General features: G+C 42.4%; 1 protein-coding gene across 1 annotated transcript in view; it reads right to left on the bottom strand.

Moving 5' to 3' along the window:
* ALDH1A2 (aldehyde dehydrogenase 1 family member A2) overlaps nucleotides 1-25,781 on the bottom strand; it is an 86,829-nt gene that overhangs the window by 9,268 nt on the left and 51,780 nt on the right. Inside the window, exons 6-10 of the mRNA XM_008143187.3 lie at nucleotides 24,636-24,764; nucleotides 24,398-24,511; nucleotides 5,143-5,245; nucleotides 2,919-3,103; nucleotides 964-1,128 (exon numbers count right to left, since the gene is read on the bottom strand). Of these exons, the coding sequence (XP_008141409.2) occupies nucleotides 964-1,128; nucleotides 2,919-3,103; nucleotides 5,143-5,245; nucleotides 24,398-24,511; nucleotides 24,636-24,764 (696 nt within the window). The remainder of the gene's footprint in view (nucleotides 1-963; nucleotides 1,129-2,918; nucleotides 3,104-5,142; nucleotides 5,246-24,397; nucleotides 24,512-24,635; nucleotides 24,765-25,781) is intronic.

The following is a 25,781-nucleotide window of genomic DNA, read 5'->3' as shown; positions in this document are numbered from 1 at the left end:
TCCAGGACCCCTTGGGGGATGTCCGACTGCCAGTTTAGGCCCGATCCCAGGGATTGGGCCTAAACAGTCAGTCAGACATCCCTCTCACAATCCGGGACCGCTGGCTCCTAACCGCTCACCTGCCTGCCTACCTGATCACCCCTAACTGCCTCTGCTTGCCAGCCTGATTGCCCCTCACTGCCCCCCCTGCCAGCCTGGTCACCCCCAACTCCCTCCCCTGCCTGCCTGGTCGCCCCTCACTGTCCCCTTCTGCCAGCCTGGTCGCCCCTCACTGCCCCCCTGCCAGCCTGGTCGCCCCTCACTGCCCCCCCCCCGCTGGCCTGGTCGCCCCCAACTGTCCCCCCCCCATGCCAGCTGGGTCACCCCTCACTGCCCCCCCTTCCAGCCTGGTAGCCCCACGCAGCCTGCTGTTCACTCGTTGTGTGAGGGTGTCCTGGCCAATTTGCAATTACCCTTTTATTAGTATAGATGTTTATGTTCAGCAGCACAAAACTGGAAAATATCCCAAACTTTGCAGAAATAGATTACACAGGAGTCTATCCTTAGAGTGTGTTTGATGCCCCATGCCCCACCCTCCCTGGTGTCACTTGGTCCCACTGTGTGTACTTCAGCTGTGTCTCTGAGCCTGGGCAGAGCCGAGGAGGCACTGTTCTGGCTGCTGGCTGACCTGCGTGGTCCCTCTGCTGCATTACTGTGAGGATGCCTGGATGCCTTTCCTTTCGTGCTTAACAGCCTGGTGACCCCACAACTGGCTATTTTGATTATTCTGTTGGCTAATAACAATTGCAATCATGCAATATGTCACCTACCTTCCCTGTCTTTTTAACTTTTTCTTGAAACAGAGATTTGCGTAGCCATGTTTATTGCTATAGTACAATACATACAAAATAGAAAACGCTAATATCATTGTACTAGAAATGCTCTGGAAAACATGCCAAAATGTTAGAATCTTGTATTTGATACCTCCTCCTTGGCAATGCGCATGTCATCAGTCACGTTGGAAAACACCGTGGGCTCGATGAAAAACCCCTTCCGGCCCAGCCCCTTGCCGCCACACTCCAGCTTGGCGCCCTCAGCCACACCGCTCTGGATGAGCTCCAGGATCTTGTTGTACTGCTTCTTATCAATCTACAGACAAAATTGCCAAGTGACTCCAAGTAAAATCTTCCATGAAAACAGAAATAAGCATGTTCTCAGGAATCATTTGTGTTTTTAAAAAAGCTTCATCATATCTAGTCAAATCATATGGAATACTATTATTTAAACATTTTTTATCCATGGAAAATGGCAATTTGTTTGGTTCAAACAAATATATCAAGAATTCCAATAAATGAACGGCTCTGATGATATCACTAAATCAGATATACCAGTTTAATGTTTAAACAACGTTTCTAAGTGATGGAGACACTGGTGAATTGATTATTCACTGTGTGGAGGAAAATGGACTTCTATAGCCAAAATGAAGAGTTTAACAAGTTGTACTGATACTAAAAAGATGAAAACAAGAGATGAGCTAATGCAACCTCTTTACCTCAAATCCTATTGGGGTAAATTTTTAATGGAATGTTCCACCTTTAGAGAAAAGGGTTAAGTTTAAAGAGTGAGGCCTAGCTTCCTACTCCATAAAATAAGGTCAGTCTTGCTTTCCAAAAGTTATAGGCTTATCATGCAATTATTATGGTAAATAATATAAAAACTGACATTCTCCTGAGTTTCAAATGCTCAGCTAGAACCGTGGTCGGCAAACTGTGGCTCACGAGCCACATGCGGCTCTTTGGCCCCTTGAGTGTGGCTCTTCCACAAAATACCACGGCCTGGGCAAGTCTATTTTGAAGAAGTGGCATTAGAAGAAGTTTAAGTTTAAAAAATTTGGCTCTCCAAAGAAATTTCAATCGTAGTGCTGTTGATATTTGGCTCTGTTGACTAATGAGTTTGCCGACCACTGAGCAAGAATATCAGTCTTCTCTCAAATGGCCCCACAACTGAGAAGGTGTTGATTCTTATTAGGAAAACCCAGGCTCTAGTGGCCCAGATGAGATCTGGTCCACGCATTCTTTACAAATTCTCAGCCTCTATCTACAGTTTAAAACCAGAACTCCATCTGGAAATACGCCTTGATGACTGTGGAAAGCCTGCAGCGCTAAGGAGAGCAGGCTGCAGGACTTTTGTGGCCTCCCCATCCACCACAGTGCATGAGGCACTCAGCGTGAGAGACAACTGTATGGTCTTCAAGTCCAAACATTCACAATCTACAAATGGTCTCCCCAGGCGCATCAGGGGGGTGGAGAGAACCCTTAGCAGCTGAGAAAAGGATATATGGCTTCTGAGAATGAGAGAGGCCCAGCCTCCTTGACTGTGGCCTCTGCAAGAATGTCTGAAGTCAGGGCTGGGACTGGGTTCTCATGGCAAGATCCACCGTGTCATGACTAGGTCTTCCTTTAGGGCTGAGCGACTCCAACTTACCCCCAAAGTTGAGAGTATCCTTAAGGTAACTCTAATCCTTTTGTTTTCCAGAAATAAAATTGAGATATGGAAAGAGAATCTAAGACAGAAGCAATGCCTCACCGGCCACACTTCCAGCTGTGAAGGTGAGGCAGAAGAGTGAGGAGGCAGCGGGATAAAGGAAGGTGGTGCTTTGCTGGGTCCCACTAAGTGACCAGTTTCTGTGCTCACCAGGGATAAAGTAAAGAAAGGGCCCGGGCCGGTATGGCTCAGTGGTTGAACATCGACCATGAACCAGGAGTTCACAGTTCAATTCCTGGTCGGGGTATATGCCTGCATTGTGGGCTTGATCCCCAGGAGGCAGCCGATCAAAGCTTCTCTCTCATCATAGATGTTTTTCTCTCTCCCTCTCTCCTCCTCTCTAAAATCAATATTTATTAAAATGTAAAGGAAGGGATGGTTCATGATTTCTCTACCTGGGGTCCCTGCTCAGTGGTGGGGTCAAAGGGACTCCCCACTATGCGCCTCTTGGCCCGCTCCACGCTTCTCCTCACGAACTCCTCGTAGATGGACTCCTCCACGAAGATGCGCGAGCCCGCAGTGCAGCACTGGCCTTGGTTGAAGAACACACCCTGGTGAGCCTGCTCCACCGCGTGGTCCACTGCAAGAGGAAAGGCACGTTCCCAGCACTGCCTCACCTGTGAGGGGCCGTCCGCGAGCCGCCCCTCCCCTCACAGCCCAGGCAGGGTCAGGCTGCCCACGGGGCACAGGGCGAGTAACTGTGAGAGCCCTGGACTGAGAACGCAACGTAGTTGTGGTTCTAATAGACCCTGATGTTGCTGGCTGTGTTAACTTAGGCGTCTTCACCACTTTGAGTCCCAAACCCCAATTCACAGGGGTTGGCAGATAACGTAATGGTATGAATCTGCCCGATAGTAAAACCATGTGAGGGACGCTGGGAAGGAAAGCCACCACATTTGGCTATTGCTATGCATGGATATAAGCCCATGATTGCCACATTTTGAATTTTAAGGAAAAACAGAAATCAATACTTTTAATGTACAGTTTTTGTTTTTTTAAGCACTGTGTAATATCTAGACTATAAACATAGTAAGAATGGCATATGGCCTGTGACTACCAGTGTGCAACCCCTAATCTATAGGGCCTTGTGGCTGTATGTTTAATTAATATTTTGGTGAATTTAACTGTAACAGTGATGGCTTTTCTTTGAAGACATCACATTTCCTCTATTTTCACAGGGATTTGTATAATAGCCTGTGATAGCGCTTTCATTTCCATCGCTTATATTTCAAGATAGAATTAAATCTGGTGTGCGCTAGCTGCTAAATGACTGAATCAATCCATCAACATCAGGTCAATGAAGTGCCTACTCCTTGGGAGGATTTAGCTGTAAGAATTCTGATCCCCTGGCATCTAGTATAAAACTGAAGCTGAACTCCTTGCACATTCCCAGCTGGGCTGGAATGCAGGCAATCTGCTCCCTGTTCTCCCCAGTGGTGAAAGTGGGGAAGCAGCTCTGCCGGGCAGGATGTGGGGAAGGAAAAGGATGGCTGAAAGAGACTGGGAATGTCATTCCCTGGACAGTTTTTCAAAACAGAGAGACCACACCTGTGCAGAGTGAACCAGACAGTATCCTGCCTGGAGACATGGGGCTCCCTCGGCTACTGCTTCAAGCCTCCCTAAAGCCCCACTGCCAAGGCGGAATCACCTCCAATTTGGGTCTATTCACACAGAGCTGACCACCGTGTGTTGTCATCCTGACTGAGTGTCACGGGAGCAACAGAAAGGGGTTGGGCTGACCAAACAGAGGAGAGGCTGTGGGTTTGGAAAAATATTGGCTAGTGAAGAATTTTCTAAATGACCTACAAAACCACTAGGCACACTTGAGAAGTTTCAGACTTCTTGAAACTAGCCAGGGAGGTTATATTTCAGGTGTTCAGATCGCAGCACATTGGTCTTTCTAGTATATAGCGCTGACCAAGCCTTCACCTCCCCCGCTTCCACCCTATTCTACACCATCACAAGGTCAAATGGCTTATTAGTGTCTAGAAAATAAATCCTATTCAGTTCCACATTGATAAGTGCTCTTTTCCTATATTAAACTATTTTCCCCTCGAAGGAAGAGTCCAGATTCTTCTTGAGTGCCCCTTAGCATTAAAGATCTTTTTCTCAGTGTCCTGTCAAAAGCTAAAGGAGTTCATCACCAGTATTACATGAAATGTTGAAGGGTATTACTTAATAAAAAGATGAAGTAAAAGAAGGAAAAAAATGATCAAGATTATGAACAATAAAATGGCAATAAATACACACCTATCAGCAATTGAATCCAAAAATCAAAATAATTGAACAAAATAAAGTGATGAATGAAATGCAAACAGAGGCATGGACACATAGAACAAACTGATAAATCTCAGAGGGAAGGGGGATGAGGATAGGGGTGTGGGTGAGATTAACGGGGAACTTATATGCATATATGCATTACCTATGAACACAGATCATACAGTGGTGGTGAAGGCCTGGGGCAGGGCAGGAACTGGGTGGAGGGGGGCAATGGAGGGGAAAAAGGGGGACATTTGTAATACTCTCAACACTGAAGTTTTGTGTGTGTTTTTAAGGGAGATACGAGAGATCACTGAAGGGTATGTGCCGGAACACATATGAGGCCTGTGGTTGACTTACAATCAGCATCTGCAAAAATAATATTGGGACTTTTCCCTCCAAGTTCCAGAGTTACTCGCTTCAAATTACTTCTGCCAGCTGCTTCTTGGATAAGCTTTCCAACCTGAAAGGAAATGGAGAGAGGTTTCACACACCGTGCATTGAGATGGTCAGTGGCCTGAGCCAGCTCTGGGCAACAGTGGCAGGCAGCAGAAATGGACCCTGCAAAGCAAACCCACCCACTGATGACACAGGAACTGCTCCTGGGGTCAACTTGTGCAGACAAGATATAAGTTAGTGCCTCAGTGACTAGGAAGCTGTCAGCTCCTTCAGAATCTGCCTCAGCTAGAAAGAGCTCTCTTGCCCACAGGGATGCCCTCCCCTGGGCATCCCTCATCCATCCACTGAGGGCCGGGGTATGCAGGCCTGCTCTCTCAGCCCACCGCAGGCCAACTCCGCAAGACCATATATGCTCAGCCAGGCCGCCTATGGTTGGCTGAGGACGTCAGGCCTGCACTGCAGCTTGGCTTCCCCTGTGTCCACTCCCCTTCAGCAGGGAAACCTGATAAACAGCCTGCATGCCAAACCCCACCTCAGGGTCTTCTGGAGAACCTGACCAGTAACGGCGCCACTCTCCTGGAGGGCAGAGGTCACTTTATGGAAAGCACTGAGCCACCATGTAGGCAGTTTGCTCTAGTTGAGATGAGAAATGCTACCTGTGCCTGGATCCACCGAAAATTGAGTATTTTGAAAGCCTGGAGAAGAGAAATGCTGAATTTATGTTGGATTCCTCCAGCCGCGTGTTGAGATCCTCAAGCAGGACTAGTAATTCCTCGAGCAGTGTTGAGTCACAGCTAAGAGCAGAGGCTCTGGGGCCTGAGTTTCTTTTACTGATTCTATCACTTATTGTTTGATCTTGGAAAATTTATTTAGCTTCTCTGAGCCTCGGGGTTCCCTCCTCTGTAAATGAAGCTAAAAACAGTATCTGGTGGGTGGGTGGGAAGAGATCAACCAAAGAACTTGTATGCACGCATGCATAACCCATGGACATAGACAACAGGGTCGTAAGGCCTGGGTCCGGAGGCGGGACTGAGCTAGAAGGGGTCAATGGGGGGATGGGAGAGGGGAAGGGGACATCTATCATACTTTCAACAATAAAGATTTTTTTCCAAAAAAAAAAAATCAATGGAAAAAAATAGCACAGTATCTGCCTCAGAATTTAGTTGTCCTGAGGATTAAGTGATGTAAAATATCTGGGCCTGAGAACCCATGTGCAGGCGTGGGGAGCCAGGGCCCCTCTCCCTCCACCTCTAGTGCAGAGGAGGAAATGATGGTGCGGGAGGGCCCCAGCCCATTCACAGCAGGTCTCGTCCTGCATGGACATCCTGTCCATGGACATCCACTGTTTCAGGAATGCTGTGGAAGGTCTGAGGACCTCCCACACCATCCCCTCCTCCTCTGGATTAGCTGGCTTAAATGCTTTGTGGTTGTAGTCTAACTCCACCTCATGGCAAAAGTTTTAGAACATACACTCTCCTTCTGAGGAAACCCAATCTTGGGGAACAAACAGCGATGTCTCTGAAAGAGGTAAAATTAGAGCCTCTTTGCTTGTGGAACAATGTTAGTTAACAAGGGGTTGAGAAACGCCTACATCTGACCCTAAAGATGAATGGGCAGACGTCAGCCCACCAGCCACATTGCTCCTTCCCTGCTTTGCCAGTTTGTCTCTTCTGCGACGAGGTAAACTCCCCATGAAGACGGGCTAACAAAGGCCCAGTTCTCAGGCAGACATACTCTGTCTCTTTCAAGAAGAAAAGACGAGTACACCAAGGAAAGGAGGATCGGCCCTCTGTTCCAGGGACCATCAGCGGGTGGGAATCATGACAGAGGCCTGAGGCCTCGCAGGAGAGAGAAGTAGCACCCACAGGCAGCTGGTAGCAGCATCAGGGGCATCCCCAGGAGGCTGTGTCTACAGCTGCCTGTTCTGAGGGATTTCAGTGTGTGTGGCTCTCTCTGCCCTGAAGAAACCATATTAATTGATGGGGACTCATTTCAAAGTCCAGAAAGATAGACAAGTGCTTTCTCAGAGGAAATAATCACTGCAGTCATGAATGTCATGACTCATTGTATTAAAAAACTAACATTTATTGAGTTAATGTTAGACATTTACACGCATTCACTCATTTAAGACTCTCAAAGCCCCTAAAAAGTAGGTACTAACTCATTTCAAAGGTGAGAAAACTCAAGAGTTAGACATCAATGGATGTTACCTGGTTACCCAGCTGGCTCCGGGCAGAACCTGTTGGACTCTATGAAGGCTGAATCCAGAGCACAAGTGTGGCTCTCACCCTCTCCTTCCCTCCCTTCCCCCAACACTCTGCTCTGGCTGCCTGCCTTTCTGTGCATACTGAGCAGCTAATGTGTATCTCTTCCTCCCCTAAATCATCCTCAAACTCCAAACTGATTTCAAAGTGAGTAGAAATTTCACCTTTTGTAGACACAAATGATTATCTTAAATATTCTGCCTTCAGATAGACATTTTTAAAAATAAGCAAAAGCCAAAAATCATGGATTTTATACAGTGTAAGATTAAATAAGTGTTTGGAGTTGGTAAAGAGAGTGTTGGCCTAGCGCAGTGGTCGGCAAACTCATTAGTCAACAGAGCCAAATATCAACAGTACAACGATTGAAATTTCTTTTGAGAGCCAAAAACTGACTTCTGCGCATGGGCCACGAAGTTTCAATCGCACTGTACGTGCGTGCCCGCACGTGGTATTTTGTGGAAGAGCCACACTCAAGGGGCCAAAGAGCCGCATGTGGCTTGCGAGCCGCAGTTTGCTGACCACTGGCCTAGCGGGCATTATGTTCTGTTAGCCCTACTCCCTGACCTTCCTCAAACCCTCTGTGGGTTGATATATATGTATTTTTTTGCCACTATGATTATTTTCATGGCTGCAGTAACTACACAAAATCTTGCTCAGTCTATGGTCATCAGAGAAGAATACCTAAGCATAATTTTTCCTGTGTCAATGCTTTGCCAGCCTTTCCTTAGAAACCAAATTCATGCTAAACACTGCAAGGCAAATCTCAGATGAATAATGAATGTCTTTCCTTTTCATCTTTGGAAGAAGGTCAAGTTGTAGCCCAGCCTCAGGAAAGAACTGGGTGTGTTAGGCGAGGGGAGAACCACTTCCATCTGGAGTGGCCGTAGGACAGGATACCCATTTCCTTCATTCAGACACATATTTCTGGCTCTCCTACTGTGTGTCAGGTGCAATGTTGGGCACAGTCCCTAGCAACAAGGAACTCCCAGCTAAGAGATCTCCCATGTAAACCTAGCAGGTGCTCAATAAGTGCAGTTTTGCAGTCCACTTAAAGGAAAATCTGAGTATGACTTAATATTAGATCTGAATAGATGAAATATGGTTCTGCAGCACTTCGTTGTAAGCCAGAGTCAGACCTCTCTGGCCCTTACCCATAGAATGGCCAGGATGCAATAACCTTCATTAATTATGGGATCAAGTATCATGTGCCTTCCCATGACATGCTCAGTTTCCAGGTCAGACTCTTTGGAGAATATATTGCTACTCATGAATCCTCCCTGCCAGTGGAGCAAGAGAGGTTAAGTGACCCCAAACAGGAGGCATGCCTCATTATCATTACCACGAGGGGGAAGAGGACATGGAAGGAGAACAGATGCAACTCAAAGCAGGGGATTCTTAATAGGAAAGAGCAATGTTTAAAAACAGTAAGTTCAAGTGAGAACTGACTCTGTGTCTGCTTACAAAACATGATAGGTCTTGTGCAAACCAACCTAAACTATTACTTACACAAATACCATGCAAAGGTTTCCCAAATTAAAATCTAGGGGGTTAAAAAGTCTAAGAACAAATGAAATATTGACATCAAACCAAGGCCTTGGATCCACCGGGCCACCTTAGATGGAAAAGTAATAAATAGGCTTCCTTGGGGATAGGTGCTACACTGGTCATACTGAACCCTTTCATATGTGATCAGAAGGTGGAAGGACGTGGTGGGATAGATGAGGCTGCAAGGACGCTCGGGTCTTCTAAGTGGTTAAGTCAATAGGGATGGACCAGAAAACCAAGCCTTATTCTGATCAAACAGGCAATCTGGGCAGTGAAACAGATAAACATATAGTTTGGGAAACATGCAGTATGGGAAGATAGATTAAACAGGATAAAGGCAAAGAGACCAAAATTTGAGTTCATCGTTATCTTTTATCCCCAATCAGCAAAGATATCACAATATACTCTTCTTATACTTCCTGCCCTATCTCTGGCTAATTATAACCATGCTCAGGTTTGTGGACTACAGTTTGGCCCATAGCAGTTGGAAGACCTACGTACAACAAACTCTGGCTTGGTCCCTAACTCACCTTCAATTTGGGAAAGCCACTTCAGCCCCCTGGGCCTCCGTTTCCTCGTCTGACAAATGAAGGCACAAGCCAAGCAGTTAATCTGTCCCTTCAGTCTCCAGGTTGTTGGAAGAGTTAAGCAAAGACCCAGAGGGCTCCTGGAGCCCTGCTCGTTTGGAGTCTATCCCCAATTCTTCTGCATTCCTCCAGCCTTGTGGAGCAGAAATAGTTTTTCAGCAGCTGCACTGAATGGGAGAAAAATCTGACCTTTTTTTTTTTTTTTTTCATTTTTCACATAGAGCTTATTATGGAAAAGTCACCGTGTTCCTATCATGTGGTTTCCTAACTTCACACTCCCTGCAGAGTCTCTCAGCTGTATCCATGTACCCCAAACAGGCAAGGGCAGGGCACCGGGACTCCCCCACACATCATGGAACTGGGCTAATTCTCAGCAGGAATGTTGGCACAGATCAACTCTGACTCCCATCCTGGTTTTGAATAGTCCTCGAGATTGATATCAGGAGCATCGCTGGACAAGCCACAATGTGCCAGAATCATGTTCACAGCAATGCACAGGGTAGGAAATGCGACTTGGCATTTTGCACGGAGAGTAATTAGTTACACAGGATAAAAGAGAACGCGATGGCTCTCCCTGCCCTTTGTTCAAGGCTGCTTCTCCCTGAACAGAGTTCCTAAAGTTGGGTGGATTTTTTCTTTTTATTAACTACCCATATCGAGATGGGTTTCTTCTCAAAGATATTTCTTTTTCTTGATTAATTACTTGTGCATATTAGAGTGAATTCCTTCTCAGAGATATTCTATCCTTTTTAAAAATAAAAAATCCTCTAGTCAAGAGCTCAATAAACTGGTTGAAGATGCCTGCTTTCTGCAATATGTTTTCATTTCTTAAACCTCCTTTCTTAGTTTTATTGTGCTCACTGGTTCTAACTAGGATGGGAAAAGAAATGCCAAAAATGTGTGTTATTGGATATTTCTTGTCTCTCTGAAATATTCAGAAATAACAGTCTAAATCAATCTGTTCGATTTCTAACAGAGAGTAACAGGACTGAGGCATCTAAATATCAACTTAAGCAATAACAGCAATTTCAAAACTTCATTTGTGAAATTCAGATTATGAAAACCAATAAAGCCACTAACGACATGTCCAGCCTCTTTCCCACTATTCCCACCACCACAGCCCCATCACTCTGCCACATGAAACCACCTGCCCTTCCCAGAAGGTGCCTGTCTTCGTGTAAGCTGCTTCATCTGAAATCCTTTCCTCCCCCATTTACTTGATACACCGAGTTCTTCAGGCCTACCACCTGTCACCTCGCCAGAAACACTAGCTTTCCACACCCACCTCCCCCGGGTTTAGGTGTCCACGCTCCACTGGCTGGTCCCACATAACTCACACCATTTTCATTTAATAGCTGTCTTCCCCACTAGGATGAATGTGTGGGCAGAGGGACCACACACACACACACACACACACACACACACACACACAATTTTCAACATGAGATGAGCCAATGGGCCAGACATGACAGCTGCTCTTGAGGTCTCTGAAAATCAGAGAACATGACATCTTTAGATAAACAGAAGTGAGAGACTGGGACACAGGACACCTACTTCCCAGGCTTAGCTTTGCCACAGCTGGCAGCATGGGCTGTAGCTTTTCTCTTCTCACTTTGGCTTAAATTTCTGCATCTTTCACGAAGGGCAGGTATTTGTGGTCCTGACTCCACATTGGAGTCCCCGCACTTAAAAGCTTTTTCTATGTCTGGGCTCTACTTTCAGAGAGTCTGATCTTTGTCCGGAGTGGGGCACACAGGCATGCGTTGGGTATTTTTCTTCAATCTCAAGAGCATTTCAATGTGTTGCTGGGTTTCAGAACCATGAGATTAAAGACTCTTTAAGGACATTTCTCTCCTACTGACTCTAACCTTTCATTGTTGGTCCTAGTTTCTAATTTTTTAACATTATCATTTATTGAGCACCTATTGTATACTGCTTGTTCTCACCAACATTACTTTATATAATCCTCATGACAACCCTGTGAGGCAAGAATTATTGCCCCATTGAAGCAAACAAACAAACCACAACTCAGGTCAAGAAGTGACTTGCTGACAGGCACCCAGCAGTGGCAGAGCCAGGAGTGGACTCCAAAGGCCCACACCAAGCCTTTTGCTCCACAATAGCTGCTCTCTGCGGTTCCTGCTTCTCTTCTCCAGATGTTCTCCTGGGATTAGATCCCCTCTGCTGTGAGTAGAATTCTCATAGCTAAACACACTACCCACAGCTAACGAATAGTCTAGATCAGTGGTCAGCAAACTCATTAGTCAACAGAGCCAAATATCAACAGTACAACGATTGAAATTTCGTTTGAGAGCCAAATTTTTTAAACTTAAACTTCTTCTAACGCCACTTCTTCAAAATAGACTTGCCCAGGCCCTGGTATTTTGTGGAAGGGCCACACTCAAGGGGCCAAAGAGCCGCATGTGGCTCGCGAGCCGCAGTTTGCCAACCATGGGTCTAGATCGACTGCCTGGCACACTTAGCCATTCTTTTGTTACATGACTGTCCCTTCCTCTGTCAGAAAAAAAATTTTTTTTAATCAAGATTTTGATTTTTTGGTCACTTAGATAGGAAGTAGCCTGATATACTCAAGTCAAGGTTACTTCATGTTAGTCCCACTAACTAGGTGAACTAAAGGGTGGGCATCTTAGAACCCTGTTCATGCTCAGCTGAGAGCTGAGGAGAGAATCCTGCATCCAGTCACAGAATCAGCTAGCAGGCGGAGACGACAGCATCCCTTTTCTCCCTCTTCGGTACTCCAGTTTAGATTACAGCATCGAAGGAGGAAAGGGAGAAAGCTAACCATTTAAAACATGTCCATCCAACGGTTTTGACACATCAAACTGGTATATTTGATGCAAATGCTGGATATTCACCAGTGGACTCATACAACCTTAGAGAGAGGCCCTTCGTCGTTTTTTAAAAAATAGCTAAAACTGGAGCTCGCTGCTTCCCCACCTGCAAAGAGGCAGAGGCTGCACAGAAGAGAGCTGACCCGGTCCATTACTCAGGCAGCAGAGAGGGTGTCCGTATCATGCAGCATGACATTCATCTCACTTAGGAAATGAAAGGGGAACCCCGGCTGCGTAAGCTGGAATCAGTGATAATACAGCTGTTAGCTACAAACATTTGCTTGGCACGAATCAATCTGGACTCTCCTGTAGTTCGCTTTGATGGTCTCTCTACTATCTTGTTGACTAATGATGAAATCATGGTTTGTTAATCTAAGTGAATAAAGAAAACACCGCACAAAGCAAAACGCAAACTGTTTCCCTATCCTTCACTGAGGCTGTTTATTGACTCTGTGTTTGTTAGAGCCCTTTCATATTCGCTTCTTAAATATTTACATGTATTGCCTATGTATTTAGCTGCATAAATAGAAATTAATTCCATCTTTAATCTGAGTGGCGTTGTTTGCTTTTTAAAGGCCTTTGCTGAAGTAAATGGGAAGCAGCCATCTGAAGTGAGCGTCTTGTTGCTGACTGATGGGCATTTGGTGATGTACCAATAGGTCCCTCTCCCTGGGGTGACCATAACAGGAGCCACGTTCAAATCCATATTTAAGTGACACGTGCCCTCTGAAAGCATCTATACAATTTTCCACGTAGCCTACAAAATTGGAAAAGGATAAATGGATACGAAAGTAAGTAGTATAAGCTGAAAAGGGGCTTGGGATTATGTGATCATTTGGTTTGCCTGTGAAAATTCTCCACCTGCCACCATTAATAGGGATAACTAGAGGCCCGGTGCACAAAATTTGTGCACTAGGGGTGTCCCTCAGCCAGGCCTGCCCCTTCGCACAGTCCGGGAGCCCTCAGGGATGTCCTACTGATGGCTTAGGCCCACTCAGCAGCTTGCCGGCCCTGGACAAGCGGCAGCGGCCATCAGTGGCTTGCCGGAGCCCCAGGCCAGCCCTGGGCAAGTGGCAGCTGCCTTCACATCCCCAACACTGCAAATCCCCACCCACCCACTGCACACACAGCCTGCTGATCGGTCGTTACTGTGATGGCATTCTGACCAATTTGCATATTACCCTATTATTAGATAGATTATAAGTTGGCTTTCATATTCTAGACAAATGCATCTCCCTCAGGCTCTCTATTGTCTGTCAATGATATCATCCCAGAGAGGAAACTAAGAGATTCTCCAGAGGCCACAGCATTGGTTCCCATCCAAGTGAATGTAAGCCTCTCCCTAGAGAGAAATATCAATAGACTCTGTCAGGAAAACATAGCTGAAATTTCCTCTATTCACACTGCTATAAGCCACTGCACTGCGAGTAATCCTAATAGCAAAACACTTCACAGGGCAAACTTCCACTGCATTCTCAAATTTTCTCTTCTCTTTCTTTCCTCTCTGTTCCCTCATTGAATATCTGCATCTTTGAAAATTGCATATTTCGGTCTTACTGTTCTTCCTACAAAGATAAAAACAATTCCTATGAATAAGTCAGTGAGAGAAAGATAGGTATCACATGATCTCACTCTAATTAACAAAATAAACTGATGAACAGAGTGGATCCAGAGAAATGGAAGCATGGAACAGAGTGTGGAATCTCAGAGGGAAGGTGGGGGAGGGAGGGTGGATGGCAGGTAATCAAATAAAGACCTTGTGTGCATATATGCATAACTCATGGACACAAACAGTGGGGTGGTGAGGGCCTGGGATGGGGGCAGGATGGGCTGAAGGGGGTGGATAGGGGAAAAAGGAGACATATGTAATACTTTCAACAATAGATTTAAAAAAAAAAAAGAAATTCCTATGTTATGTTATACTAGAGGCCTGGTGCATAGATTCATGCACCAGTGGGGTCCCTCGATCTGGCCTGCACCCTCTCAAAATCTGGGACCCCTTGGGGGATGTTGGACTGCTGGTTTCAGCCCGATCCCCGTAGGCCAGGCTGAGGGACCCCACTGGTGCACGAATCCGTGCACTGGGCCTCTAGTATGCATATAAGTTCTTTGGTTAATCTCTTCCTGCTTCCCTCCCTCCCCTCTTCCCTCTGAGATTCATCAGTCTGTTACATGTTTCCATGCCTGTGTGTTGAGCATCTGCACCCTGGTGGTCAGTTCGCATCATAGCTACTGGTAGAACGGTCAAATGGTTGAATGGTCATTTAAGCTTTTATATATATACTAGAGGCCCAGTGCACAAATTCACGCATGGGTGGGGTCCGGCCAGCCTGTCCCGATCGGGGCCCATCAGGGCCGGGCCATCTATGGGGAGGGGCCCCAGGAGGTTGGCTGGCTGGCCCCACCCCCGATCGGGCCGGTTGGCTGGCTGCAGTGTGTGTCATAGTGACTGGTCATTCTGGTCACTTGGCTTTTATATACACTGAGTGGCCAGATTATTATGATCTCTGAACGCATAATAATCTGGCCACTCAGTGTACTTCTCTTGAGTATCTCATTTATTTGATATCAAAGATACTATAAATTGTGCACCTGATCAGTTTTCCCCTTTGCACTGGCTGATAGAAAGCTCAGGGCAAATAGGTGGTTGATCTCCAGCAAAAGTCTAGAATACTTTTGATATCCATTTGAGATACAAATACACTGAGTGGCCAGATTATTATGCGTCCAGAGATCATAATAATCTGGCCACTCAGTGTATGTAGATATAGATAAAGCTACAGGGAGATAACATTATACACCTATTGGAATGGCTAAAATTAAAAAGACTGACCATACCAAATGCTGGCAAGGATATGAAGGAGTTGGGAGTCTTTTACATTGCTGCTATGAATGCAAGCTGTACACCACTTAGGAAAACAGTTTAGCCATTTCTTAACCTAATATGATCCAGCCATTTCACATTTCATTCCTAAGTATTTACCCAAAAGAAAAGGAAATACACACACACACACACACACACACACACACACACACAAACTTGCACATGAAATATTCTTGGGAGCTTTTATTTGTAGTAGTCCTAACCTGCAAACAACCTGAACGTCCTAAATGTCCATCAACAGGAAATTGCTATTGTCGATAAACAAATTATTTAGCAATAAAAAGAAATGAAGTATTAATACACGCAACAACATGAGTGGATCTTAAAATAATTGTATAAATAAAATAACTGAACAAATTAATTAAATTTTAAAATAATTAGAGCTGAAAGTGAAAGAGAACAAGCAAAGAGGGGAAAAAAGAAAAAGAAAAACAAAAGGTAGTAAAAATAAAGAACAGATCAGTGGCCAATAAAAGAAATTACAATTGGAACTAAAAGGAGACAACATCTGAGATTATGAATCTGAACAAGAATGAAGCATTGTACTCAATATAGAAGTTGGTCAGTTCTCATTTATCTGCACAGAAGGTACAACAAATCATTGCGCTAAGGACTCACTAGATAGGTGGGAAGGGAGGACATTTCTGGCAGAAGTAATGGCATTTGCAGTCACAGAACTGTGAAAGTGGTTGGCAAGCACTCAGGTAAGGCTAGAGAGCAGGGGAAGGTGCAAGGGCAAGGTCATGAATCAATTTGTCCATTACCTTAAGGAGTTTTCATCCAGGCAGAGATGTCCACTCCACAGTTAGACATGAAAGTCTGGAGCTCAAAGGAGGACTAATAATTATCAATGAGCTATTTCAGCAAAATATTCTAAATGAAATATTAGTGTTCACTCACTTGTTTGATTACTTTCATATTGGTAAATAAAAAAATCAAATGGATCAATTAGGTTACTACAGGTGAAAAATCTTTTATATTGATGGTCTTAAGGAAGAAAGCAAGTTGGAGAGGGAAATGGTGGTTCATTTTTCAGAAACCAATAGTTATGGCAGAAGTAAACATTGGACCTTGTTTTAGGAATGGCGCTTTTATGCAGAAAAGGGTAAGTGAACAAAAATTGCTGATGGGAAGGAAATCCAACCAGCTATGCCTGGAAGATACAATTTCCTACCAATTCGTCAGCTGAATCCCTGGGCTCCATTGCTCAGCCTCTGTGCATAAGGGTGCCGATGATGGCATTAGATCTGTGCTAAACCTGTAGGACCCTCTGGGGAACAGGACTGGAGCACAAAGGAAACAGAGAAGAGAGGGAGGAATAATTCATAAAGAATTCAAATCTATTTACCAGGCATCTGTTTTATGCTCATATGCTGGGTGGAGCCCTGAGTTGCTTTATTTGTTAAGTAAGGAATGATCTAAGGATATCTTCACCATTGCCTGGCACACAGGAGGACATCAGTTAGATAAAACAGGAATCTTAGTTCTCAGATAATCAAAGCCATCTCTCTTTTGTAGCTAGTGAGCCCATTCCTGCCCTTCCAGGCTCTCCAGGTGCTCCAGTACCGGGGGGAGCAGGAAAGAGAGAAAGTGTAATTAACTACACACGGACTAAAAAAAGGCAACGGAGTTGCTATACTGCTTGTTGACAAGGTGTCACGTATAAAGTCTTAGCACTTTACAACTGCACTGTGTGAGTTAGAGCCTCTATCTGAGAAATACAATCGAAGCAGAACTGCTCACATGGCAATTAGTTAAGTCCCCCTGCATTCAGTCGGCTGTTTTCCCAGATCATCAGCACTGTGCAGTTTCATAGTATGTATGCACTTTTGGAAACATTTGTAAACTTCTAATAAAATACGGGCATTTTTTGTTGTGTCTTTGTTGAGTAATTCAAGGATATAAGGACTGCTTTGGACCATGTCCTTGCTTTGCTAAACTGATTTTGAACTAATTTCTTTTTTCCTTCAGGTGCTTGGGAGAGAGGTTATTGCTGGAGGGGGAACTACAGACATAGCATACAATATGAGTGGTACCTGTCAGTTTACACGACTTTTTATTTTAGCACAGATGAACAAACTCGGAGCTGTATTTTTTTTTTTTCTTAAATGGGCCTGGGAACATGTTCTGGAGTATGACCCAGCTCCTTAAACTGTATATGTTAATGAACATAACAATCACGAGGAAACCTTGTTAAAATGAGAATTCCTGGGCCCCATTTCCAAGAGTTCTGAGAAGATCTCCAGTGTGCACAGGAGTCTGCATTTAAATAAGCTCCTCCCTTCCCCTGACTCCACCCCTTCTCTATCACTGTATGTGAGGTAGTCCTTGAAGGGCAACTGAAAAACAATGGTACCTGCATTACACTTGACTGTAAAGGATTCTGTCCCTACACCAGAATTCAGTTCTGGCAAACTTAGTTGAAGGAGTGGCCCCTGGACTAGGCCAGTGGTCGGCAAACTCATTAGTCAACAGAGCCAAATATCAACAGTACGACAATTGAAATTTCTTTTGAGAGCCAAATTTTTTAAACTTAAACTTCTCCTAATGCCACTTCTTCAAAATAAACTCACCCAGGCCGTGGTATTTTGTGGAAGAGCCACACTCAAGGGGCCAAAGAGCCGCATGTGGCTCGCGAGCCGCAGTTTGCCGACCACGGGACTAGGCCATAGCAAAATCATAAGCGATTCCTTAATAGGTACCAAGTGTCTTCTTTCAGCACTATCTCTAAGTCCAGCACACTCTACCACTTAAAAAAAATAAAAAGATTCAAAATCAGTTTATCCAAGCAAGCACCTGGGCAATCTTCCAAAACGTGAAACAGAAGAGCAAATACAAAAACAGAAAAGCCCAAACATTTATTAGAAGACAAAAATATTTATAAAATATTTATAAAAGCTATAAAACAAACAAAAGGAAAGTAAAACTGCCAGAGGCGAGCAGGAATTAGTTTTTGATAGGCATATTCTTTACAAATGGAAGTTTCAAATTCAACTAATATTTACTGAGTTTTTACAATGTGCCAAGCAATAGAACTGGAACTTTCAAATATATTACCTCCACTAATCCACAAGTAAATCTTTAAGGAGTTATTCATGGTGCCTCTTAATAGATGAAGAAATGAGAGATCAGAAAAATTAAATAATTTGTCAGGGTCGCACAGCAGGAGAGGTGGGATTTGATCCAAGGTCAGTTGAACCCAAGCCCCCTTCTATTATTATTTCACACTCTCCTAAGCATAAATTGCTCTATGAATTTCATTTAACAATAAACAGAAAACAATGACAACTAATATTTATTGACACTTTTCTAAGAACCACGCCCTGTTTAAACACCTTAGATAGTCTAGCTTATTTCAGCCTCAAAACCCATGAATTAGGTACAATCACTACTTATCTATGGATGGAAATCTGAGGGCTGGAAATTTTTAAATAACATGTACTGTGAACAACTTCACACAATCATTATAGAGATTTAAATTATGTCTAGTTTTCTGATATGGATATGATATCTTATTTCATCTTGATTGCTGTATGATTTGAAGACTGTGTTTGGAATTTCTTATTGAAAAAGTGACAGTTTCCTCTAGTTTTTGTTGTTGTTTTTCTTTTTGTTTTTTTGTTGTTGTGTGTTGGTTTTGTTGTTGTGTGTGTGTTTGTGTGTGTGTGTATTTTTAGAAAAGTATGGTATGATGAAGCATTCTTACAAGCTTTCATTTCAGTAAAGGAATGAAGAGTACTCTATTTTCCTTTAAGAGACTTTTAAAGAATTGAAAAACATTAATTCAAGCTGAACTACATTAAAGTTCTTAACTTCCTAAATCATTTTAAATTCTATGAGGTGTCTGTTGATCATTAGATTAATTATTAACTACTCAGCGCAGTTATTAGCTTTGCTTATGATAAGCCACTGGATAGTTTTGTTGCTGAAAATTAATTGGGTCTGAATATAGGTGAGAGTTATATCATTTGAGGATTAGAAAGATGATTTATGAGACATAGGTATCGAGGCAAACCTAATTTCTGCACACTTCTGTGTTTCTTAAATATTAAATGCTTTCACTAGAACACTGGGATTATGTGTTTAGCAATCATTGAACATCTGGTGTCCAGCATTGGCTCAATCCACCATGTGTCCGGGGCACTAGGAAATCAGACACACACTAACGCCTCAACATGTCCCATCTGTCATAATTTAGGTCCTTAGGGCTTTTATTTTCCATTCTCTATAAGGCTTTTCACTTCCAGAGGAAACTTTTAAAGTTACACACTGAATCAGTATCAAATCTACAGCTCTGGAATTCAAATGCCTGCTAAAAGTAGAGCTGCCTGAAATGAAAAGAAAAAGAAAACTGCATTTGTTACTGGAAGGCAACAGTGAAACCTAATCTCCCATTTTACATTCCAGCCGAATATGTATTGAGCTTTTTCAAAGTGCTGGTCCTTAATGTCAGGCATGGGAAATGATTCTGAGAATTGAACGGTACCAGTATTTGTTGATTATCTGCCAATATTAAGCAACACACTACTCACAAGGGTCCCTCGCTGGGGTTCCTCCAAGTCCTTTTGGTACTTTGGTTCCCACACCTCTACAATTTCATTTTCTCCAAAGAGAAAAGGAAATAAACCTACATTTTCCCAGTTGTGAATATTAACAACTGTAGAATTAAGATGTAGAATTATCTTTGTCTTAAAGATTATTTTTGCATGAAGTAGCTTTTCATTTAAACTTAAATATCTTCAACTAGCAATACTTCTCCTTTATGCCCAGACACATTTAAAAGGCATGTTGAGCAAGGAAATTTTAGTTCTATCCTTCATCTTTTAAAACATCGTCGAAATCAGGAAATTTTTAAGTAAAGTGATGCAGAACTGGTTTTCTCTTCCTCCACACTCCCATACACATCCCACAATATTAGTTACATATTCACAGTAACTAACATTCAATCACCTGAACCATACAAGTTCTCTAAGGTCTAGCATAGTACTTGATATTTAATAAGTGCTCAATAAATGTTTGTGGAATTGATTTAAGAAAGTTTAGGTTTAAAACTTCAGGTCCTATATCCCAGAATGCCAGATGGAAACATAATCTGTCAAATAAGATTTAAAGAAGCTAAAGTAAATTTGGGGGGGGGGGGCGGTTAGAACAGCAACCTTTCAGAATTAGAAACTTTTGACCATGATTTGAACAAAACATGTTCCACTGAGAGAACTCCCTCTCCCATGGGGTGCTGTACGGCCCCTCAGCCAGAGGGGCAGTGCAGCACTGTGATTTGAAGCAGTTTTGCTATGACTCTCGGAGCTACAACTTACTAGTAAGTGACCATGGGCAGGTAATTTAACCTCTCCCAGCCACACTGTGCTCACGTGTGAAGATGTAGTGAGATGATATATGCAAAGTATTTAGAGGAGGTGCTCAATCAATATTGGCTATTAATAACCACAATTAAAACCTTAAATGCTTTTTTAAAAAATCATCCATTTTTTAACAGCATTACTGAGATGTAATTCACATACCATAAAAGCCACCTTTTAATGTGGATGAGTCAATGATTTTCAGTACATTCCGAGAGCTATGCAACCACCACAATTGCTGCCATCTAATTCCATCATGTTCCTACATGAGAAGTCAATCTCATGTGGAGAAAGTACTTACCCTCAATTTAATATAAACAGGTAATGTAACACCAGTCAAAATTCCAATGAGAGATTTTTGGGGAAGAAGGGAAGGTGCTTAGAAAATGGATTTGAAATTTTATCTGAAAAAATGGGCAAGAATAGCCAAAAGGTTTTGAAAAAACCGAATAACAGGGTGTCTTGCCTACCACACTGCAACACATCTTTTATAATCTAGTAATTAAAGCAATCTGGCACCAGTGAAAGAATAGACAGATAAAATTCTGAGTCTCAAAACAGAAACATGAATATATGGAAATTTATCATATAACGTTAATGTTTTATTCAAATGAGCTGCAAAGGGATAGATTGTTTAATAAATGGTGTGGAAGGAACTGAACACTCATTTATAAAGAAAATAAACTTAGACCTCCTCTTTCATTATTTATGAAAATAAATTCCAACCAGATTAAAGGTTTAAACAAAAACAAAGCCATAAAGGTACTGAAAGAAAATGTTAAGGGCCATTTGTATAATCTTGAAGAGGTTCTTTAAAGATGACAGGAAGCCCAGAAGCCATTAAGAGAAAGATTGAAAGATAGGACTATATACAAATTTAAAACTTGTGCATGACAACTCTTTTTTTTTTTTTTTTTTAGAAAGCAACGAACAAACTGGGAATAGTTGTAAATTCTACAAGAAATATATTAACACAATATATAGCTCAAAAATAAAACCATCACTCTAATGCATGCTTGGTGATAAGCAAGTTAACATATAAATATCCTTTTGTTTTGCAATTCCACTTCTAAAACATATCGAACAGAAATTCTTAGATCTCTAAGAATTTTTATTTCAATAATATGTGTAATAGGCTGTGTAAAGAAGTGAAAAAAATATCAGTGTACATGAATGAGTGTTACACTGTATTAAACTATGATACACTAATGCAAGAGTATGCTTGCAGCTATTAAAAAAGAATGAAGGTGATCTATAGAGGCTAACATATAAATTCTAATATCTCATTTTATATATTATGAACTCATTTTTATTAAAAATTATTATATAGTCCAAGACTCTCATCTGACTCAACCAGGACCATTGGTTGGTTAATGAGAAAAAGGTTAAAGCATATAGGGAAAGATACTTTAAATACTTCATTTAGTTTTAAAAATATGTACACTCATTCTACAATCTTTGGATATAGGACCAAGGACTTTTCTTTAACTAGGGGTCCACCTGTCCTTTCTTAGTAAACTATACCCTTAAAATATTGTTTAAGATTTCTGGTTTCAGTTTCTTTAAAATGCAGTGAGGACTTAAAAACATTTGCAAAGCAATCCAGGTGCACACTCTATCTAGATTTATATTCCCCCCACCCAATCTTTTGCAATTGCCTTGCCCACTCTTCATTGACTACAGTTTTCCTAAGCATCTAGCCCTTAGCAAATCTTTTCAACACATTAGACTTAGTTGAAATAGGAATAATAATTCTCTTTCATGCTCACATTTTGGGTTATGTTTCATTGAAATTTCAAAATTACTATAGTGAATACAACTAAAATAAAAGGTTGACAAACATAAAACTATAAATTAACATCAGGTTTATTAATCAATTAATTTCTTATTAAATATTTTAACATCTGTCAGTTAAACCAAGTACCATTAACTGTATCAGCAGATATACTCAAGTCCCTAGACCTGTGCTGTCCAATATAAAGCACTTGAGCCCAGCTAGCATTGCTCAGTGGTTGAGCGTCGACCTATGAACTAGGAGGTCACGTCTGATTCCCAGTTAGTGCACATGTCTGGGTTTTGGGCTCAATCCCTAGTGTGGGGAGTGCAGGAGGCAGCCGATCAATGATTCTCTCTCATCGTTGATGTTTCTAACTCTATCTCCCTCTCCCTCTCTAAAATAAATAAAAACATTTAAAAAATAATAATAAAGCACTTGAAAAGTCAAAAGGAGATATGCTATAAATGTAAACTATATACCAGATATCGAAGACTTCATAATGAAAAAAGAATGTAAAGTACTGGGATAATGATTTTTATATTGATCATAAATTGAAATGATAATATGAAAATACCAGATTAAATAAAATTGCCCAGCAGGCGTGGCTCAGTGGTTGAGTGTCGACTTATGAACCATGAGGTCACAGTTCAATTTCCGGTCAGGGCAAATGCCCAGGTTTCTGGCTCGATCTCCAGTGGGGGGCATGCAAGAGGCAGCCAATCAATAACTTTCTCTCATCATTGATGTTTCTATTTCTCTCTCCCTCTCCATTCCTCTCTGGAATCAATAATCAATAATATATATATATATATATATATATATATATATATATATTAATTAACTTAAAATGTTTCATGTAGCTAATAGCACATTTTAAATGACAAATGTTGCTCTCATTATATTTCTATTAGGTAGCACTGCTCTAGACCCGCAAACATCCTTTGTTTGATGATGATGTCATCTGTAAAGTTCTACTTGGTAAAGTGAGTCAGGTTATCTTTTGTCATCTCTGTTACCTCAGTCCAAGACATTTTGGGGTAACATTTTATTATAAACCCTCTAAGCAGACTTGTGACTCCATATCAGGCAGGGATCAATAAACTATGGCTCAGGGGCCAAATTTGGCCCCTTGCCTATACAGTATGGCTCGCAAGCTAAGAACAGTTTTTGTGATTTTAAATGGTTGGAAAACAAATTTTTGAAAGATTCATATTTTGTGAGGCATAAAAATTATATGAAATTCAAATTTCAGTATCTTTAAATAAAGCTTTATGGACCTGTAGCCACGGTCAGCTTATATACTGCCTGTGGCTACTTGGTGCTACAGGGGCATAGTTGAGTAGCTGCATCAGAGACAGTAGTGCCTGCAAAGTCTACACTACTTATCACCTGGCCTTTTACAAAAGAAAAGCTTGCTGACCCCTGCTCTATATCAACCCTTATGACTCATGGGCAGAGCTAGTTGCCAGTTGCATCTATAGGATCTGGTGGAAATAAACAGAAGAGAACACTTCACATTTTAATCTCTACCAGAGATTAGTTTAATTTCCAGCTTCTTAACTGGCTTCTGCCATTATTGTTCTTGACTCAAGAGAGTGTTCAGAAACCCAGTCATTGGGAAAGTCTCTTCTGAAATAGTTTTTTATTTGTTTTTGCCTCTGTATTTCTTTGATTTCAAAAGACAATAGGGTTTTGTTTATTTTTTCTGAGACAGGTTTTACACAGATGGCATCACACACAAAAAGATCAGGGGTCTGTGGCCGCACTGGTCAACGTGTGCCTTTACTTTGAGATTCGCCAGTATCCCAGCTATGACACCAATAATGTCCTTGGAGGGCTTGGGTGCTCACTGCTCCTTTGGTGACCAGCCTCGCAGTAACATTTCCTGTTTCTTTTGAACCCTCAACTCACGTGCAGGATTGTTCAACCCATGGTTTCCCAGGTACCTACCTCAGTAGACCCTGTGAACGCAATCTTGTCTATGCCAATGTGAGATGCTATGGCTGCCCCAGCCGTTGGTCCATATCCTGGCAAAATATTGACGACTCCTGGTGGAAAGCCAGCCTAACAAAACAGAATTGGAGGAAGGGTGGCTTGTGAGAGCTGAAGAAGCAGGTGAAATCAGCTATGCTCCAATAGGCCCCAACTGTACGGAGCGGGGGCCACTTCTGAAGGCGGCTTCTCTTACCTCCTTGATGAGAGCTCCCATGTAGAGCGCGCTGAGTGGTGTTTGCTCTGCTGGTTTAATAACTACTGTATTGCCGCAGCACAGAGCTGGAGCAATTTTCCAGGCAAACATCAGCAGGGGGAAGTTCCACTGAAAGGAAAAAAACCGCGGTTGGTAGATGGAAAACTATCCCTCCGCTACTTTGTTTTCAAGCTGTGACTTCTCAGGTTTCTCAGACTAGTCCTCAACATAAATCTTGTCCCACCACAAAGTGTAGATGTTTGGATTTTTAAAATTACTTCATTAAGAATAAAATAGGACTGGCCTTGAAAATCCAAATTACTGTATTCCAACTACCCAGCAAAAGAAATCACACAGTGAAAAGAGAGTCTTTGTTTTTTTTCTTTGTTTTGTTTTTTCATTGTTATTTTATATGTTTTTAAAACTAGACTTTGGTTCCAGGAGGTTCTTGTGTATGAAAACTTTTTCTTGCATTTGTGATTTTTGTACCAGGGATTTCAGACGGGTATGAAAGCTCTCCAGTGTGGAAGAACTGGAAGGGAATATTCCAGCTGTGAATTATATTTAAGTCAATGCGTATTTCAAGGCCATGCCTTTTACATATATATATATATATATATGTATTATCACAAAAACATGATTATAAAAATAGAGTGCATCTTTGCTTTTGGAGTAGGCAAAAATTTTAGTTTGTTTTCTTTCCACTGCAAAATAAGCTAATGGAGACCAAAAAATATATGTATCTGAATTTGGGGCCAAAAATGATTTTAAAAGAATATTGAGCTTGCATTGTCCTAAGCACAGGCATGAGCCTCAGGACTATCAGGTGTTGCTGATAATTTCATTAAGAAAGAAAACAGAATTGCTGGTCCCCTGGCTTCAGCCCGACCACAATGTGTTTCTGCCTGAAGCATCTCAGCTGCCACCCCTGAAAGATTCTCACTGGCCCTGGCAAGCTTGCAAAAATATACAAGTGTCTTGCCTTCACCAAACACCCAATTTCTTTTCCCCTTCGTTGTTTATAAACTTGGGAGTCCACAGTGATGTTTCAATTCCATCTACAGCATATAAATCTTGGAGCGCGGTAACCGAGCGGAGTGGCTGACAGGCAGCTCTTGTCCTGTCAGTGAAAGCTGCTGCCCCGAG

Source organism: Eptesicus fuscus, chromosome 5, assembly GCF_027574615.1.
Source record: "Eptesicus fuscus isolate TK198812 chromosome 5, DD_ASM_mEF_20220401, whole genome shotgun sequence".
In the NCBI taxonomy this organism is placed as follows: domain Eukaryota; kingdom Metazoa; phylum Chordata; class Mammalia; order Chiroptera; family Vespertilionidae; genus Eptesicus; species Eptesicus fuscus.
Note: the sequence above shows the minus strand (reverse complement) of the source record. Positions and strands in the feature narration are given on the sequence as shown.